We start from the raw sequence: 21196 nt of genomic DNA on the forward strand, positions 1-21196 counted from the left end.
CCGAGATGCTGCGCAGAAAGGAGAAGAACCACCGTATATGAAGATGGACAACGTGTCTCCATTTCCTCCAATTGCACGGAAGTAAAGCCAAAATATTCCGGGATATGGGAGCTACCAACTTGAGATCTGGATGTGATTTGGAGCCAAAGTCTGCGCAGTAGTGAACGGGCGGCGGAGCCGCGGTATCAAGGGACTCACAGCTGTCAATCATGACGTCTCAACCCCCTTTTTTATAGCATTAAATAACTAATTAAAACCAAACTTATCAGAAGAATTAACATACATCAGCGTGATAAGAACTACTTAAAATGACAGAAACCATCTTTGGAAAAAAATTATTTGAGGTGTACTGACTTTTTAGTTTGGCCCATGTCCCATCCACTAACATGGAGGGGCGGGCTTTATGACCTATACTGCAGTTGATGCTGCTATAAAGTTAATGTAGGACTGTATTACTGCAGCAGCCTCACACTCAAGCTAACGTTAGATAGCCATGCTAGTTGCCAGCATCTTTTAGCCATTTACCACACTGACAGTAAATCTCAGTGTGAAAGCCTGAATTAGCCTACTACACAACAGCTTTTCGTCATTTTCCATTTTCTCTCATGTGACAGCGAGTTTATTTCCCCCAAACAGGAGCGGAGCCTTGGCAATGACGCAATGTTGGTCTGGTCTATAGATTGGAGTCATAAAACCCCTTTATTATATCTTTTTTAGGACATGGCAGGGGAACAAATTGGAGATCAGCGTTTTTTGTTGTTGGTGCAACCAACTACACAGCAACTCTTCGGCATACTGTAGTGTTATTACTGATACCGGTTTGTTTTAAGTAGAAGTTTGGAGACATGTTTCAACTTCTTCTGGTTAGGCTGTTACCTTCAACGAGCGAGCCTACTCTAGATGACGTAAAGAACTTTCACACTCCTCAGGTACTAATTGAAGCAAACAAGTCTTTGGTCAGACCTCTTGGTGGCCAGTTATATACTGCGTGTGTGTTTCTGCGAGATGACTACAGGGGGTCGCTCAGATAAACAGATACCTCCATGCTTGCCCAGCATGAGCCATGAATTCTGAGTAACACGATTCTTTAGAAAACTAAAATGGCGATGTACCCGAGGCGATATTTATTGGTTTAGACTTTGATGTCTGACGGGAAAATACCGATGAGAAACTGTTGTTACCTTTAGGTGGGAAGTAGGATTTGCTCTCAGCTTTGTGGGGCCAGTCTACCACCAGGTGCCCGTAGCGACGGAAACTGTTGGTGATTTCATCTGTATAGAATTAAGAAACAAACAGAATTGAAAGTTGTTTTCATGATAAGATACCATTCATGGTTGTTCATGTAATATGCATATGAAGGCCCCTATGCAGAGCCACACTCAGTGCTGAGACAGGCACGGTTTCTATTTTCTGCCATGTTCCTTCCTGCTGCAGTAGTCACCACTGCATTAAACAGGAACACGGGCCGGGCACATCCAGTCTTCACTGGGCTGACTGTGGAAACTAATGAATTTTTCAGCCAGCTAAGGGCACGTACTGTATTGTGCATTGTGTGCTTGTTCAACGGTGTAGACACATGTGACAGTAAACATTTCATTTTGACGTTAAACTCTTTGGCATGCTCCAGAGATTATGAAAACAATTACAGGTCCGCATGACGTAACTGGTCACAGACGTTACACTAAAGCATTGCAAGTGATTTAAATAATCTCTATATGGACATTTTCTCTGAGGAAACAAATGACATTTTCACATTGATTTTGATAAACTGTGTCTGTTTTTGGTTAAGACTCATTCGTGTTAAAGACGTCTACAGCAAACCCAGTGATATCTGGAGGATATTTAATAGAGTGGTGCAGGAATGAGACCATGCGACTGTGGTGTAGTTTGTTTATAGCTTAACGTTAGCTTTTTACTTCTGGTGATTGCATTCATACTTCAAAAGTGGTGTTCATTTGTGGAGATTATCTTGCTGAACAAAATGTTTAAGTATCATGAACATTTGTTTTTCACAGAGCTTATTTTCTGCAATAATCCAAAACCCAATGGAAAAATCCCATTGGCTTTTTGTCGAGGGAACCAGTGTGATTCTAACTTCTGGGTTGGCCTACAAAAAGCACTCTATAGAAGTTTGCAATGGCTAAATTGTGGGTAAAATGAATACCGCCAACAAGGACCATCAAGGGGCCCCTAAAAGTATACTTTGACATTTTGGGAAATGCACTTATTCGCTTACTTGCTGAGAGTTGGAAGAGAAGATCAATACCACTCTCATGTCTGTACAGTAAATATGAGTCTTCTTTTCTAAGCTAACCAGCTGCTGGCAGCAGCTTCATATTTGCTGCATTTATGATAGTGGTATCAATCTTCTCATTTAACTCTCAGCAAGAAAATGAATAAGGATATTTTGTAAAACATTGAACTATTCCTTTACCTTTGATAAAATCTGTTCTTTGGTTAGGGGTCATTGGTGTAAAAGCTTCCAACTGTACGGCAAACCTACGTTTATCGTGGCTTAATAGTGTGTTAAATTAATATCCGCAATAAGGGGTGTCAAGGTGCCTTTATGCTCAAATACTTCAGTGTAACTGCTAGTGGCAAAAAGCCAAAGACTGCACTGGGAGGCTCCAGTTGTGAATGTACTACACATTATGTATCAGTATAAATCTGCAGCAGGGAGATGCTCAGAAAGAGCCTGAAGTGAAGTAGACGAGTAAATGAAAAAGCATCCTTTGTTTACCTTCATCTATGTCAGGGGGGAGGCCTCCGACAAAGACCTTCCTGGAGTAGCGCTCCATCCTCTCTCCGTTCTGACAGCGGGTAGGCGAGTTCAGGCCCGGGGTCAAGGAGGGGTCACCGTGACCGTCGTCGAGGAAACCATCCTCAAAGGGAAAAAGACAGGAACGACCTTGGAGGAGAGGAAGAGAGAAGGACACCAGGAAGACAGACAGGGATAACGGGGGGGATGACAGAGAGGTACGAGAGTGTGAAGTAAAAAGGGAGGGAGGGTGTGAGAGACAAATTAATCAATTAATCACATCTGGATTACTGCAGCAGAATCAGTTTAGATATTGAGATTACCCTCGTAATTCTGACTAAAGTGAGATGATCGTCTGTATTTCTGACTTTTATCTGATGAGGATGTTATATAAAAGCTGTCAATATATTAACAACTCCCAAGTGATCATATTTTCAGTTGGTGGGGTGGCTTCAAGGCCACAACTACAATGGCAATGGAAAATCTCTCGTCTTTTCCCCAAATTTGACTAAAATTGTTTTTGATATTCTGTTATAGGCCTTTTCATTGCCAGTCTGTTGCTGGGGAAACAGGCTCTCGGGAAGTGACGACGTAAATTACAGTTCAGTGCTTCCAAAAACCCTAACATAATACTGTTTATTCACACAAAAGTAGGTTGAACGATAATACGCATATTGGGTATGTAGTGAATAGTATGTGATTTTGGACGCAGCCTTCCTGTCTGCTACTGCATTAACTACCATTGCAACAGGAAATACAAAGGGGCCCATTTACAATGTTAATGTTGTCAAGTTTGAAAAGGTCTATAATTTTAAAAAAGGAACCCCATAAAAACAAAAAAATCAACATAAGGCCAAAAATATGTGAACACCCAAGAACATACAATGATTCCCAAGTTCCAAAGTTTTGTGGAAAGAACACGTTCAACAATCATATATGGGTGTAATATCCGAGTGTCCGCATACTTCTGGCCACAGTGTATATCAAATTATAATGATGATGATATTGTAATGTCGTCTTGGGAACTTCCTGGCTCAAATCCTCATTAAAATACCAGCCTTCAACATGCTGAATGCAGCACATAATGAGAATGGAGGGACTGTTGATCAGTCAGTGATGAGCATGGTTATAGTATTCTCTCCTTGTTGGACACATCACGCCTGAGGAAATCTGGTTTCCCATTGGGAGGCTTCCACTGGTGCAGCGATGACTTAGCAATATTCTAGTGTATTTTTAAATTGTAATGTCCACATGTAATATGAATGTCCTATGCAGTAGAATCACATTTGTCTCTCTTTCTTAGGCAGGGTTGATAAATGTGGTAAGCAATTACATTTTTACATCATAAGGAATACTGCACTTCCTGTCTTCTGCCTCCTACTACAACATATAACCGCAGCCCACTAGTGCAGTGACCTTACAAAACGTCACACAGCAGCTTTCCTCCTTGCTGAAGAAAGACAGAATTAGTCAAAAAAAGCACATCAAATCAGAGATGAGCCACGTTGGAAGCACCCATCTTTGCCATTCAGATGATGAATCCCTTCTGAGTCAGCGTACTCCTTCATGAAACCCTCCAGACGCTGCACCCGATTTGACTATTATCATCAGGCCATTAAATAGGCTTTATCGGTCGCTATAAGCACCATAGATGTGGGTCATTGGGGGCCTAATATGCCTACTTTGGCTCACACAGGATGCAAATGCCAGCCTCCTTAGGTTTAGGCAGTGATGGAGGAACTACTCAGATGTTTTACCTAAGTAAAAGTAGCAGTACCACAGAGTAGAAATACTCTGTTATAAGTTAAAGTTCTGCATTCAAAATTGTACTTTAGTAAATGTTCATAAGTATTAACATTACACAAATATACTTAAAGTACCAAAAGTAAAAGTGCTCATCAAGCAAAATGGCCCATTACAAAAAAATCTATATTATATTATTGTATTATAATTATTGATGTATTAATGTGGTCATCACTTTAATGCAGTTGGTAAAGGTGGAGCTAATTTTAACTAGTTTATATTAGCTACTGCTGGGTAGCTTGTGAATTTCCCCTCAGAAAACAATTAAAGATAATAATAATACATCATAATTATATTAAATATTATTAATCTGAATCTGTAAAGTAAGTAGTAACTACAGCTGTCACATAAATGTAGTGGATTAAAATGTACAATATTTCTCTCTGAGATATAGCGGAGTAAAAGTATAAAGTCGAATAAAATATAAAAAATAAAAGTACCTTCAAATTGTACTTAAGTACAGTAGTTGAGTAAATGTATTTAGTTACTTCTACACCACTGGGTTTAGGCAACAAAACCGTCTTCTTCTATAGCTTATTTCGGTGATCTTCCGTGTGAATAGATGATAAAACCTACTAGTGGGTGTAGTAGGCCCCTATTGACCCACATCTATGGTGCTTATAGCGACTGATAACGCCTATTTAATGGCCTGATAGATAACAATCTAATCGGAAGCACTCCAACTAAACGTGTCATAATATTTGAAAAGGTTTAGTGTTTGATTTGGTGGATGAGTTGATGAGTCCATCCCTGTTGTACCAAATACTGCAAACAGATCATATTTGTTTTTAGAACTGCTGATACTTTTCTTTTTTATTGTTCCTGTTATAATCATTACAGGTAGAACGCTGACTCAGAATAGAGAGAAAAGAAACAGACAGATTTTTTTTCCCCCTCTCACCATCAAGCAAAACAAGATTCATAATTATAGACAGATTTTGGGTGACCCTCGCCCCACGTCAATTAAATTCACAACACGGAAAACTGCGTGTCAAAATTAATATGATTTTCATTCAATCACAGCACAGATGAGAAGCAGATAGTGACACCACCACCACACTAAGAACCCCCCTCAGCCTCGGAGAGAGAGACACGGCCGGCATGGCAAGCAGAACCCCAGAGAAAACGCCACACGTTACCTCTTCTGCGGCCATAGCTCCGGGCTGCTTGTCAGCACAGTGGGGGAAGGAGACACAAGGAGAGACAGAGGGTTGGGGCAGGAACAAGGGTAGGAAAGAGATACAGAGACATGGGTTTTGTGGAAATAATAAACCAAAACTAGGAACATCTCTAAGGCAACAGAGAAACCACAGATGGCCACACCTAAGCTTCGGCAACGGGAGGAGGGTGATTATCACGGCCTGGCACCGGCCCACAGTAACCCTGCTGCACCTGCCTTGGCAACGAACGCATGCAGATGCCGGGGGAGTGCGGCGTGATAGGTGAGGTTTAACCACGGAAACGGCCGAGATATTGAGCAGCATAATGCAACGCCCTGTAGCCGGGGATCGTAATCTCAGTTTAATGAACCCACAAATAGCCCGCGTCCGTGATTATCTTCTGTGAATATTCACAAATGAGGCCATAAAGCAGAGTGCATGCAGGACTGAAGGGAGAGCAGGTTAGTCATTATCATGGCCTTGGCGAAATATTAAAAGCTGCTCTCAGGTCAGGTACGGCAGGCCAGGTGCGAGTGGAAACTTCCCACAGGAAAGGAGAGGGTACGGAGGTGGCTGGCAGCCTCGGGGCTCTGAGAGAGGGAGGAGGGGCGCGGTGGAGAGCAGGCGATGATGTCAGGGCTGAGCGGATCCAAATATATGGCGAGGCGAAGGTACAGCATTGTGACCACTTATATCTAATCAGTTGATCACATGTGCCAGCTCTTAAAAATGATCTACGTCTTATCTTTTTCAGATTTTTAATGATTGTTTCAATGCAGTGACTCAAATGAAATCTAAATAAAAAAAATATAACAAGTGGGAATTTTATTTATCAAATTTAATTTTTGACTTATTACAAACGTAGCTCATTTGGACAAATAAAATCTGAACTCAAGGTCCACTTACTAGCTTATTCCAGAGCTTTCAACCACATTTTATGGTCTCTCTATTTACGACCTACTGTTATCACATGACCTCACTGAACATCCGCTAATGAAGACAATGAGATGTGTTTGAAAGCTCCAGGAAAAGCCAGTAAGTCCACCTTGAGTACCGATTTTTTTTTGTCAAAAAAAGCTACTTTATTTCCAGTTAGTCAAGGTCCACTTCATAGCTTTTCTCAGAGCTTTCAACCACATTTCATGGTCTCCTCCATATATAACCAACTGTTGACTTCAGTTCCATGGCAACTGAGCAATCTCCATCAACTGATGAAGACCATGAGATGCGTTCCAGGAAAGCTAGTAAGAGGACCTTGAGTTCTGATTTTTTTTGTCAAAAAAGCTGCATTATTTCCAGTTAGTCAAGGTCCACTTAGTAGTTTTTTCCAATGCATCTTATTGTCTTCACCCCCATATACAACCACCTGTTATCACGGGGCAAAATTTCCATACTTGGGTCACGTGATGACAGTTGACTGAGCTGTCTCCATGACAACTATGCAAACTCCATCCACTGAGAAAGACCTACAATGGCTACATTATCAGTTCATCAAGGTCCTCTTAGCAGCTTTTTACTAATTGCATCGTACTGTTTTCTCCTTATAAACTACCACCTGTTATCACGTGGCAAAATATCTATACGTAGGCCACATGATGACAGCTGAGAAAGACCATGAGATGCATTCAAAGGCTCTGAATAGACCTTTAGTTTTACCACTTTTTCCAAGATCAAAAATGAACTTTCACGCTAAATGTAGCTCAGGATTTGTATGCAAAAACCCCACATCTTGTTTCAGGATTACGTTTGAGTGTTTCCCTAATCTCTGAAATCTTCCCACAAATGAGCTCAATTTGAATCTGCTGTGCCGTGAATGAAAGCCACACAGGAGGCGAAAATGTGTCTTAAGACGGGTCGAATTCAAACCAACAGCAGGAGGGGTAACATTACTAAATGGATCCTCCTGCTCCTCTAAACGCATCAGTCACAAAGCAGACTCATCGCCTCAAAAACCAATATGGGCCTTTGCATTGTGAGAGCCCCATTGTGTGACTTGCCCCTCTGGCTTCTCTCGGGGAATATATTGTCTCTGAGCCTCTTCTCCCTTGCTATGTTTTCATTAAAAAGATCTGGCTCTCCAATCCAAAAACCTGGGCAGCCTCTGTGCAGCTTTGCCCTCTCGCCGTCTGGCCTTGGCAGAAACAAAGTCACCTAGCAACCAGGGCGAAATGAAGAAAACGTTATGTGGGAAACCGTCAGATACCTCAGTGAGAGAGAATACAAGCCATGAGGGAGAGGAGGAAAGGGAAAAGTGAGGGTTAAGAATACTTCAAACTGTGTAGTGTCTGGGAGACAGAGAGTTTGAAAGTGATTCCTCCGGGCATGATGAGTTTGAGGTCTGCTCGGCTTCAAAGCCTCACACACTTCTACTAAGCTGTCAAGAACAACACCAATAAATCTGAATAGAGGACCTACGCTCACTAACTCCCCATTCTTTCTTCCTCACTTCAAGTGCAAACACCATCCGGAGAAGTTACTGGTTCTCACAGCGTGAAGCCTCAAAGCTAATGGGACGAAATGAAGGCGAAACACTTTAAAAGTTGAAACCAAAGCTTCCCTGTCTACACCCATCACAGGCTACAGCGGAGAGAGCCGGCTCTGACAGACTTGGAAGATCTGGGCAGATCTGTGCTTGCCTGAGCGTAATCCCATGACACAACAGTTTAACATCAATCCAGGACGCGTTCTCCGAGGATACGAGTGATGAAAAGAACAAAAGAGGAAGGAGCATCAAGATGTGATGGTAGAAACTACTTCACCAAGAAAGTTATGTTACATATCCTCTGCCTTTACCCGTTTTTATACCCCGTAGGCCGACTGAACATGTCCGGAGAGGAAAACTTCACTGATTTGGTTTGATCACCAGTCAGTCCAGCCGTCCTTGATGTTTTTTGCTGAGGCTTGAACAAAACTATGAGAAACGTGATTACGCCTAAAAGAACCAGAGGACATGGACTAACTAGAATTATGCCTCCATCAACAAGTTGCAGTTTACATCAATATCTGTATATGTCATCGCTTCATCATTTTATCCTGTTAGACATGTGCGTGAAATTGTCGTAATTAGCATATCAATTCTTGAGTTGTGGCCAAAAACGTGTTTTTTGAGGTCACAGTGACCTTTAACCACCAAATTCCGATCAATTCATCCTTGAGTCCAGGTGGACGTTTGTACGAAATTTGAAGAAACTCGCTCAAGGTGTTCCTGAGATATCACGAAAATGGGACGGACGTAAGGTCTCAGTGATCTTTGACCACCAAATTCTGATCAATTCATCCTCGAGTGCAGGTCGACGTTTGTGCCAAATTTGAAGAATTTTCCTCAAGGTGTTCCTGAGATATCGCGTTCTCGAGAATGGGTCGGATTTACAGACGAACAACTCAAAAACTGTCGCGGGTGTGTAAGACCCTAATCATCATGTCCCTGATCCCATCTAAAGACAAATAAAGAGTACTCGGAAGGGCCTGGCGTGGAAAACTTTGTGGCATCTGTATAGCAGCATATGGGATGAAGACCTGATTTCTCTCTCTGGCTCGTCTCCTGTCACTGTTGGTCATCTGCCGGCTGGTGGGACACCGGGGGGGAATCTAGTCTTACATACTGGGGTATTTTTAGAAGTGCTATTCACAGGTCAACTGTGCTTCGCCCCAGTGCTTAGAGGTCTATCCTAGGTTTATGGTGTCAGGGAATCCAGACAGGGAGGCAGGTGTGCACACTGACCCCGGCAACTCCGGTGTCTGAAAAGGGAAGCCAAAGCTGAAGTGCCTTAAACTTAATTTCTTTCTAATAGCCAGCAGGGGGCGACTCCTCTGGTTGCAAAAAGAAGTCTGATTGTATAGAAGTCTATGAGAAAATGAGCCTACTTCTCACTTGATTTATTACCTCAGTAAACATTGTAAACATGAGTTTATGGTCTCAATCGCTAGTTTCAAGTCTTCTTCAATACAGCATGATGTTCATTTAGTAAATTATGGTCCCATTTAGAGTCAAATAGACAATAAAGCAGGAGATGCTTTAGGGCTGTAGCTAGTGATTGAGAGGTCGCTACCACGGCGTTGTCTGGTCTGGAAATTGTCCGTATTTTCGTCCTTTAACTTAGTGTGTTTTCAGATCATGAAAGTTAATTATAAACATTTTGGTCGCCTAAAAATGTCTTATTCCGCGTTCAGTTGCACTTAGCTCCACCCTCTCATGTCACTTCTGGTTGCAAAAAAACAAGCTGGCGACGGCCAAAATGCTGAACTCGAGGCTTCAAAACGACACTTCTTACATACAGTCTTCATGAGAACACACCACAAAAATACTTCCCATTCTTAATTCCTTCAAAAAGGACAAAAAGCAGCTGCAACACTTTTATCAGAAAAACTGTTTTGGAGAAGAAGAAGATGATTGGCACTACAATAAAATGTGACTTACTATTTAATGGCATTATGTGCTCTGCTCCAGGATGATGAAAGTTGAGGCCCATGCGTCCTGTCGGAAGAAAAAGAAAATATTTTTTACAAAAGAGGGAAAACATGGAAATCTCTCATAAAAGTCACCCTGTTGACAGACATATTTAATCTTCCATTCTACTGTCGGCAATGGGAAAATGCCAGCCGTGATGAAATGTTTAACATGACATGAATAAACAACAAATTTACTCAATGTGACACAATGAAGACCACAGACAGCAGATGTAAAAAAAAAAAAAAAAAAAAACGAGTTGGAAGCATTCCTTTGTTGTCACATATCTCATATGCACACACACATAAAAACAAAGGCGGCTATAAGGCTAGGAATTCAACAGAGCGTGCTTTCTGCTGCGGTGACAACGTGTGAATGTTACATAGGCCCATCTGTCGGTGCTTTTGTGGGGAGAGGGGCGGTGTGGGACGTCTAAATGGAAGTCTTCCTGGTTATCTCTGTCTCCATCATCCCATTTGTACAGGCGACAAGACAAACACACTTAACCCGAGGCAGAAATAGCCTACCTGGTTTAGTACAAAACACTGCAGTCTCACTGTCAACATCATTTGCAGAAGCAGCCGCAGAGGCACGCCCTTTATCCCTAACCACTTTAAATTAGGGCCCTCTGTCAAAATCCGCCTACACCAGCTTTTTACTCAGCAAGCAAGCCGCCTACCTAGAGTCATTTAGGAAAGACGCTACAGTCTCACTGGGATACACATTGATATTTGGCAAATACGGTTAATATAATACGTTATAATATGTTAACACTGGGGGTTAAGGTCGAGGGGGACAGCTGCAACGGAGATCTTCCTTTACAGCTAGTGCATGTTCCTCCATATGTAACATGGACTTTGAGACACTGACCAGCTGCATGTCGCATGTTCCTATGGCGCAAACAAGACGACATGTCAAACGTTTCCAAATATGACCGCAGAAGACAGATAGTGGGGACAGCGAGGGGGCCTCTTCCTGGCTCGCAAACAACTAGCAGTTAGACCTGGTTGAAAACCAGAGAGGCAGGGGGGAGGTAAGGGGGAGGACAAGGGGGTGGCCACCCTGCAGCGCCACAGATGTGGATTTCCACACACTTCTCTCAGCCAGTCAGAATCCAGCTGACAGTAGTACTCGAGGGCAAATGGAGAGCGACAAGCCCATACATTCACACACATGTTTGTTTGAACACGTGGATATGTGTGACATGGCCTAGTGTCACATGATCTTTGCTCTTTCCAACTTATTATGAACATTTTTGTAAGATTACAAAAAGAGGAAGATCCAGCGTTGTTTTCCCGACACTGAGGGGTTTTTAACTCTCTATCATGTGTATTGGTAAACGTGTGGATGGTCTATTTGTTAGTCCTCCAACCAAATTACAGTGTGCTTAAGGCCAAATGTCTGACTGGCTTAAATATCCTTCAGAGAATCCCTTATATCTCCAGAACAGATCATGCACCTTGACCTAGTACCACTGCATTTGGTTGAGCAAATACATAAGAGGATCTATAAAATGCTGCATTACTAGTACACTCCGTTTCGAAGACTCCATCAAAGCCGTGACTTCGCTGATAGGAGGGCAAAAGTCACAGCGAACACTGTGGTCCGAGCTCGCCTTTCGGTCAACATTTTGGATGACAGAGGGGGGGGGCAGTTGCCCTCCTGAAGCCTTAAAATAGCACTGGGCATGTGCCATCTGCTTCCCCCAGGAGTTGAGTGGCAGGGCCTGAGGGGCCCCCGAGTCGCTGCTGCTGCTCTTCTGGTGACATTTCCTCACCGAGAGCCTGAGCTATTCTCAACCTCCCCATGATGGTTACACAGCAGCGCGGCCACTCGGGAGACACGCCATCCGCTTCCTTTCCGCACGGATCCAACAGTACCTCCCTTTTCACGCGGCACAGACTGGACGGTGACGTCGCCGTGACTGCTTTGGTAGAAATGGGATACAGAGTAGGGGATGGATTAGCTAGATGTAGCCAGTGATCATCAATTTGGAATCGGGGGACACTCCACAGTTGTCATTGTGGGGGAGCATGAGGCCTCTGAGAGGTTTAAGTAGGGATGCACCGATCCAACTTTTTCAGTCCCGATACCTGGGTTTTAGGTGTCGGTCGATACCGAGTACCGATCAGATACCAGTGTTTAATTAATAAGCTGTATGCCTCACTGTGTTGAAGTGCCAAATGAGGTTAAAAGCAACATCAGCTGTATAACTTTAAGGGCTGTAAAGAAATCTTTCATCAACAGCTATCAACAACTGAGACATTGGTCTGCTGATGTTCGACAGACAGTGAGGAGGTAGTTTTAACATTACTGCTTTCTGGTTTGTTTTTTTGGCTGGAGGGCAGACTGTCTCATAGCGCCATCTTCATACTGAGTCACTGGTACTGATCAACAACCATATCTATCATTGTGTTGCGTGTGGTCCTGTCAACGGTGGGCAGGTTTTGAGACATCTGGTAATGAAAATAGTGTTGGGACCTTTGGTCTACATGGACTATCCTGAGGGCCAAATGAGTACGGTGCCTCAAGTTTCTTCCTAGGCGGTTAAATTTTCACTATGTTGGCTGATCACCGCCGACTGTGTCCCACCTGGAGTCCTTCTCAACGGCTTTGGTCACGTTTTGCTCCCGCTGTTCCACATTATAGCACATATTTAAGCCCTCAATAACACCTCTAGGAGAAAGCTCCAGAAGAAGTTATGAGAGGGGAGTGGGTGTGCCGACAGAAAGGTGTGGAAATGTTAGAGAAAAAAAACCACCTCAGCAGCAGGGTGCCCCAAAGCTGCACTTCTTGCTGACTACTGCCAAAGAAACTTTCAATTAACAACACTACACTGGCAAAAAAAAAAGAGAGGCATGTGTTTTGCACACAGCCGACAGATGACTGAAAAGATTGAGTGGGATGGATGTTTCTGTAAGAACCTGGTGAGAGATTTGTGCATCTCTGTTTGTCAGATCGGCCTACTTCTTCTCCTTTCATACAAGCTCCAGCTGAACCCAAAAACCCTTTACAAGACGATTACAACAGGGCCAAAGTTTATTTTGCTAAACAGCCATAACACTTAAAACTATATAAAACAAGACAAAAGTGAGCATGGCTCAAATACCCCCGCTCACTGCTCGACTCCTACTAAAGTAGGGCCAAAGGTTTTGCCCTTTTGGAACTAATGGAACAAGTTCTACTCCGGAAACAAAATTGAAGTCGAAAAAAATCACAGTTCAAATCAAAGTTTTAGGCACCCTGGACTTCTAACCCCCAAAAAGCACAATTAGACCACACTGTCAACCATCATACCAAATTTGAAGTTTCTAAGTGAAATAGTTCTGGAGTTCTACTCCGGAAACGAAATTGAAGTTGAAAAAAATCATATTTCTTGGGAAAAATTTTGGGCACCTTGGACTTCAAACCCCCAAAAGGCACAACTAGACCACACTGTCAACCATCAGACCAAATTTGAAGTTCCTAAGTTAAATAGTTTCCGAGTTCTGCTCCAGAAACGAAAGTGTGTCACGCGAACGGACGGAAGGACGGATGGACACGCGGAGCGCTATATACCCCCGACTACATTGTCGCGGGGGTATAATTATGGGCAGTATAAAACACAAATAGTTTCTAGAAGCAAATCCCCAAATATTCCAACCACCCACTGCTATTTAATGTTTCATAAAAATATTAATCGTAAAACTACTAAATAATAATAGAGGATTTCCAGAGTCCAGTTAAGCCTGACTTGGCAGTGATAGTAATGCTTTCAATAGTCTTTCATGGGCTTGTGAGATCTGGACACACCAGGATTTTAATAGACAAAACAAGCCCAGACTTGTTTTGTTGCCTGGACTGGATTAGCTCAGTCATGCTCGCAGGAGTCGTGAATTTTTTCCACCATAACAAAACATAGCACTCTGACAGTGTCGTTTATCGGAAACAAGATGAGACTAACCTTTAACACAGCCAACAAACACATTGTCTTATCTCTATACAGTCATTACTGGATGTTTAAAGTACAGGGGCATCCCTCGACATTGAGATCATCGTTTAACTATGAGGGTTGAAAGGTTGAGAGGTCAAGTCCACTTCCACAACATCAACCCAACCGTGTGTTTCAAATGTTGACCTTTCACCTCAGGTTAAGCTGCGGTGACCCCTCTCTGAACCTAGCCAGAAGACAAAAGATCACAAAGAACTCCTTCTACAAACAAACGTGATCTTTGAGGATATAGCTAAGACGGAGGACGGTAGTGTTTTTCTTGGTTAAAGCTGAATCTTTATCTAAACCCTCACTGGAGACCTTTGTAACACCACATCTTTACTTTATGTTGTGTGGGCTTCTAGCTATGCAAAGGTTTCAAGAAAAGTTATACGGAAACACCCACTGCTTCCTATCATTGAAGCACCTTCACACTCTTACTCATCTGACCTGTATACTGCACTTGCCATTCTTGTTTTCCTCCTGATAAAAGCTCCTGTGTGTGTCAACTCTTATCCGCTGCTCTTGTCAACAAGTGCACAAAGTCAAACAGCACCAGTGTTTGCTCTCTCCCTCCCACTGACTTCACTTATAGCTCGCACCTTCTATCTGTTACAACAGCAATATACCTCATACAGGCCGATAATAGGTGACACCCAAACACAACACGGCCTGGAAAATCCGTGGAAAGCTGCTTGTGTTAAAGCTAAGATAGTTAGCATTTTTTAAAACACATGCCAGTAGGTGTTCTTTATTCAAATAGTTCACAGAAAAATTAATAGACAACAATTTTAATCAACTGATACAATATTTTAAGCGATTTCTCAAATAAATTCCCAAATATTTGTAGGTTGCAGGCTCTGCATATGTTAGCATTTCCAAACTTATGCACCTTTTTCTTTTTAAACCTGTTGACATTTTATAGACTTATAGAAATAGTTTGACATTTTTGGAAATACGCTATGTGCTTTTCTTGGCGAGAGTTAAATGAGAAGATACGACTCTCATGTCTAGGGCCTATACCTACTGTAAACTGACATGTATACATGCATAAACTGTAGCCTACATATCCACCTGTCACATTAGACATTCTATATTTAGTCCAGCATATTTGTTTACAGTTATATTTATCTTCTTTCACCTACTTGTGTGTAGCTAAATGTTTATGTTTACTCTTGTTCGGCTTTGTTGTCCTTGTTTTTAGCTGTATTTCTGTATTAATTTGTAGGACGCTTGCGGTGATTGGCTGCCTGCAAGCAAAACCATACAAATGGTCATTTTTTTTTCAGCTGTGAGTATAAAAATGATCGAATTCAGGTATCGTTGGAGAAGTTTCGATACTACTTGGTAGTGGGTTATTTCGGTTGATACCTTAAAAGGTATTATTAAAGACCGATACCCAGCTCTACTTACAATGGAATAAAGTTGATCTTAGCCATAAGATGTTTTTGAGAAACAAAGCAAATATTTATCTTATTTCACCTATTTGTTTGTAGGTGGTTTACTCTTGTTTAGCTTTGTTGTTCTTGTTTTAGCGGTATTTCTGTACTTTACTGTGTATGTACAATGAGAGCAACAAAAACGGAGTTAAATGCCTGGTATGTGTAGCCTACTCATACCTGGCCAATGAAGCTGATTCAGGAGTTCAATCTTCTAAAAGCTGCACTTATAAACACACAACACAAATCGTATCTGACGCATGAGTAAGATCATGTGAGTCAGACCAGCTGAGGCAACGTGTTTGTGTGTGTGTTCAGAGAGAGGCTTTGTGGGAGGGGTGGGATCCACACAGCCTCCACGAGGACTTAAGGGACTTATTAACACTTTTGAGTATTTCAACTGGTTAGTGACACCATTGAGGTTGTGTGTTTGGGGAGTGGCTGAATGCTGCAGACAGTATCGTGTCTGCGGAGACGACGATGGGTGAAAGAGTGTGTGAGGTGAGACTGCTTTGCATGGAATGTCACAGTTGATTTACATGTCAGAGACAATTTGGATGTGTGTATCCTGTGTGTGATGATATAGCTGGCAGCAGCGGTGGTGGTGGTGGTGGCTGTTGTCAGACTGGTAGTGTTTTTCCAGGCCGAGGGGAGAATCTCTGGTGGGTGTGTGTTAGTGTGGGGGTGCCTAGCTCTCCACACGTGAGCTCAGCTGACCCAGTTCAGACCAGTGTGTGTTTAGGGCCCAGACGTCCCTGCAGCCCCTCACCCAGGAGCTTTTACAAAGTTTGAGAGGCGAATAAAGTGTCTCTCTCTCTCACAGACAACACACACCCTTTGAAGCTTCTCCAAACAAGTGCTAAGAAAAAAACAGGTTGAATCGAGATGACCTCGCCCTCCTCCCTGTCTTCACAGAGAGAGAGATGGGTGTGGGTAACCTCACCTTCTCTCACCCCACCGATTCATATTCGCATCACAGTACAAGTGCTTCTCCTTCTTTAGAGAAACAAACACACATACATACATACAGGGACTCATAAAACACTCAAGGAAAAACAACTATTCCAGTCACAATGAGAAGTATGCGAGAAATGTCTGTGATGGGATGGATGTGGGTGGGACCCATTCAGTTGAGAATGCAAAACTGGGCGTACTGGGTTAATTAGTTTTGACTGGTGGCTCTCAGCTGGTGGGTAGTAACCTCAGAGTGGAATGTCACAATTACTACGACGGTAGCTGGCTTAGGACACAACTTATCATAATAATGTCTTCACTTGTTATTGTGTAGTGTCCTCTAAGTAGGTTTCAATTAAGAATTACTGGTCTAGAAGTTAGCACCCAACAACAAAAGACAGCTTTAGTCAAAATCAGGTATGTTATTAATTTAAAATATCCATATTATGTTATATATGCTGGATATTTATTTTTCTCACTTGTCAGAAATATTGATCAGGTTCGTCAGGTTGCACCTCTCCAGGTGACAATGCCAATGCTGAACACTTCCATGAATGTGCTCCGTTTCCCAAACAGGAAACTTAGAAGATGATCTTAGTAGCCCATAGACTTACACTTAGGGCTGGGCATTGTTTAAAACAATACAATACCAGTACTAAAATCAGTACTCTACTGGTGCCTTCAAATGAAACTCGTGAGCTTATGTTTACAACATGGGAAGTCGTGTACACAATATGCGTGGCGTTCAAGTAGTTAAGTTGTGAGAACACTGCTGCTAAGCAACGGCAACATTAACGTTACTGTCAGCGTCTAGAAGCCACGGAGGCCAGCAATTTCGCAAGCTAGCAAGTGGGTAACATAATGCAGTTTATGCAAAGGCATAATGACAGAGGAAAAGATGAGGCTGTTAGGAATATCAACATTTTCCTCAGACTTATTATAAAATTATGAAGAAAAACAATATACGACTGAAATTACAATATATTAACTTATTATGCACCAAAAAATTAACTTCCATGGGCTCCGCCATTCTGACAACGTCAACACACACGTCACAAGTCGTAAACTCAGAGCTTTCAGAAACTTTCCACTTACGAGGTCGTGAATACCAAAAGAGGGGGGCGTTCATATGGCGTCTTCTCGTGAACACGGTAAACACGACCCCATTTGAAGGCAGCATATTACTCATCGTGTGAATGGAAGCATTCAGTTGCATAAAATGACACTACCATCGCATTTATGTTTATCAGATGCCACAGGCGTGTAGTAGAGCTATACTTTCGAACGTATACACCTCGATCGACTTCACCACACCAAAGACTGCATGGGTTGTAGCTGCTGCGGCAGTGGGCTAATCACACGTCGCATGAAAACGAAGAATGATTGGCTGCCTGCTTGCAAATCCGTACAAATAGTATTTTTTTCCCCCCAGATGTGGGTACAAAAAGGATAGAACGCTGGTATAGTTGGAGAAGTTTCTATACCACATGGTACAGGGTTATTTTAGTCGATACCTTAAAGGTATTATCGAGCACTGATACCCAGCCCTGCTTATAATGGAATAAAGTTCATCTTAGCTTTAAGATGCTTTTGGGAAATGAAGTCCTGGCCAGTCTGTGACATTTTCACTGCATACCAGCAACTTCACAACCGCAGCACTAAATGCTCGGTCATCTTTGCTGCAGTGTGACGGTGCACCGGCACTAAAACCCCTAAAACACCTGAACATTGCATGGTTCCAGACCTCCAGAATCGCCACCCCGACATCTCTGATTTGTTTAGCAATTCAGACTTTAGACTTAAGCTTCCTACCTAAAAAGAAAGCATTAGAAAAATGGAGACTAGCGCAGATGAGATAACTTTTTTTTATTAAAGTGAACATTTTTAAGTGAACTGCTCCTAGAAACAAATACTGCAGCTTCAGCGTCAACTGAAAATGATGTAAGAGGTAAGGGGGGTATGTCGCTTGCAACTAACTGGTTAGGGCAAAACAAAACAAAACACACCCATTTCGCATCAGGAAATCAGCCAACATGTCAATGACAATGCCAGGATGATTGAATCATATGAAACAAAATGGATATTCAGTCGGCTTAACAGGTTAACCTGATTACAGCCCATGCCTTTACAACCTGACCCAAACCCAACTGGTAATGCCACATTTGAGGCTCAAAGTTCCATTTTTGCCACTACTCTTCAATTACTGATGTTTAACTTGTCAACACATATTCTATACTTGGTATCTTTCGCTGTTTCCTCTGGGCATTACATGTCTACTTGCAACAAATGACATACATGGATGTAGACACTGGTAAGTCAGAGAGAGAAATAGAGGAATTTCTTAAGAAATTACTTCTGAAAATGACCAAACCTGACCTTTCCATAACAAAATGACCAAGGCCTGTCAGGTAGCAGTACTCTTCCCTTAAGTACAGTGTTTTTTATACAAGTTCTGATCTAAATGACCTCCAGAGTGAAACAAGCACCAGCAGTTTTGCTTTTTGCAGTAGATTACGCAGCAGACGAAGCATAGGGCCCTTCTCAGACAGTGAGTAGGTACGCCAGCAGGGTGGAACTGCTCTGTGGTTGGCACAGTAGCTTACTGCAGCCCCCATGCTGTCTACATGATGGCGAAAGGGGTAAATAAGCAAAGAGAGATGCAGGTATGCACGTCCTTGTCGCTTCGGTCATGCTTTGATAAACAATCGCTGGGGAAGCCCTGCAGGACATCACGACACCTTTCCAGTGAAGCTGGGTCGGGCCGGGATGACCATTTTGCCGCAACAATGCTCTCTCAGCACGAGATTGGGAAAACAGACTCCACGCATGAGAAAGCGACATGCTCTGCTCATTATATACCCCTCCCACCAATCTTTCCATTGTTAAGGTGGGAGGATGGGGGAGCATAAAAAAACCCTACACCCAACCTGACAGGGCCCCATCTGGGAGACTGGATCCAAAGTTTTTACAATAGACACGTGACCTGTGCTACGAAAATATTGGCTTAGAAGGCCTGACATACATTGGATGGCCTTAAAAATGGGCGTCAAGAGAGATTTCATAATGATTTCATAAATTCTCTGTACTTCCCAGGAGATAAAACTGTGTGTGAATCGGCATTTCACCATGAAAAACTCTGTCTGGGTATCAGCGTTGCTTAGAAACACTCTAATCACACAGAAAATAAAGGTCCAAGTAGGATTTCTGCTTTCAAATGTACTCAATCACTCAACATTTATGCTCACAGCATATTCAGTCAAGTCATGTGACATTTTCACTTCATCCATCGATTCCAATCAGCAGAGGGAAAGAAGAAGAAAGGGCAAACGAAAATGCAATTAGCAAGTAACACCACCTGAGTGCACATTGCTGCACATCTGGTCCACACAAACACACACACACACACACACACAAACACAACAAATTATGTGAGATTTTGCAGGTAAGGCTCATAATGTTAATTTTTCAATTTCAAACAGAACATGATGGTCCGTACTGGTTATAAAGAGATTGACAAAAGAAAAACAAATGTACCCAGAGATGATTTATGCTCATGAAGCAAAAAAAAACAAACAACCCAAATAAAATGAAAGCATGGACGTATGAATATTCCTAACCTGCAAAATGATTCCTCCATATAATATCAGCGATAGTCATTGGTGGGCCACCGGCAGGGTGCAGTTTACCTTTGTCATGGTCAGTCCTTATCATATCCATTAAGGAATTCTCCAAAGAGTGCAAGCTAAAAGCATCAAAGGGCCGATTCCGGTCCTGCAACACAGCAAAACAGGAAGAGGGTTGAGATCATATACAACATAAACACAGGGGAGGACATACTTTTATCACTTTATGGCTCCTACAGTTAGAACCACTAACTGTTAGAACGAAAAGTGTCATTAATATGAACTGTATAATAAAAACATTCTCTGATATCACAGCTTAAATACAATGAATGCACTTGTAAACTCCTGGATCTTTTCATGTGGTGTTAAAGAGGACCTTTTCTGCTTTTTCCCTTTCCTTTAGTATGTTATATAGTTTTTTGTGCATGTAAAAGGTCTGCAAAGTTACAAAGCCCAAAGTCTACGCCAAAGGGAGTTACTCTCCCCCACAGCAACACTGCTCCTGAACTGCCTGAAACGCCTTGCTTGAAGTCCCGCCTTTTCTTCCGTAATGTGGTGATGTCACCAAGTAACACATTTGCATCAGTGATAATTTTGTTTACTAAAACTATGACGAAATATGCTTGTCAACCCAAAATACAAGTATGCACCTGGAAATAAGCATAATAGGTCCTCTTTAATATTGTACAGTACAGCAAAAAAGAATATAACAATGATAAATGTAACAAAATAACAACATTGACAGCATAAATAAAATGTATCCCATCCCTCCCAAAAAATCAGAATCACCAACAGAGTGGGGAACAATATGAAAACCCCTGTATGAAGGACACGATCTTGAAAACCTGGCCTATTTAAGCCTTGCTGTTGAAATTCTGGTTGGGTGCTTACCTTCGGGCAGATCACTAGCAACAACCTGCATGTATCAACAGCTCCCATTTTTTGTTTAAAAAAGCAAGACAGTGTGGGATGCATTCTTAGCTAATCTAGACGAATATATAAATGAAAGATCTAGATGTTACAGGTAAAGGAAGGTGGACTA

At 42.3% G+C, this 21196-nt stretch overlaps 1 protein-coding gene across 10 annotated transcripts in view; it reads right to left on the reverse strand.

The window, feature by feature from the left end:
* The window catches only part of cpeb3 (cytoplasmic polyadenylation element binding protein 3), a 51822-nt gene that overhangs the window by 19808 nt on the left and 10818 nt on the right, over positions 1-21196 (reverse strand). For 7 of the 10 annotated variants that reach the window (XM_037781981.1, XM_037781987.1, XM_037781991.1 and 4 more), the window contains 5 exons: positions 20149-20302; positions 10139-10195; positions 5701-5724; positions 2741-2908; positions 1182-1271 (listed from right to left, as the gene is read on the reverse strand). In XM_037781981.1, coding sequence (XP_037637909.1) covers positions 1182-1271; positions 2741-2908; positions 5701-5724; positions 10139-10195; positions 20149-20302 — 493 coding nt within the window. The remainder of the gene's footprint in view (positions 1-1181; positions 1272-2740; positions 2909-5700; positions 5725-10138; positions 10196-20148; positions 20303-21196) is intronic. The other 3 variants (XM_037781983.1, XM_037781982.1, XM_037781985.1) reach the window with 3 other exon arrangements.

This window comes from Sebastes umbrosus, chromosome 10 (assembly GCF_015220745.1).
Source record: "Sebastes umbrosus isolate fSebUmb1 chromosome 10, fSebUmb1.pri, whole genome shotgun sequence".
Taxonomy (NCBI): Eukaryota; Metazoa; Chordata; class Actinopteri; order Perciformes; family Sebastidae; genus Sebastes; species Sebastes umbrosus.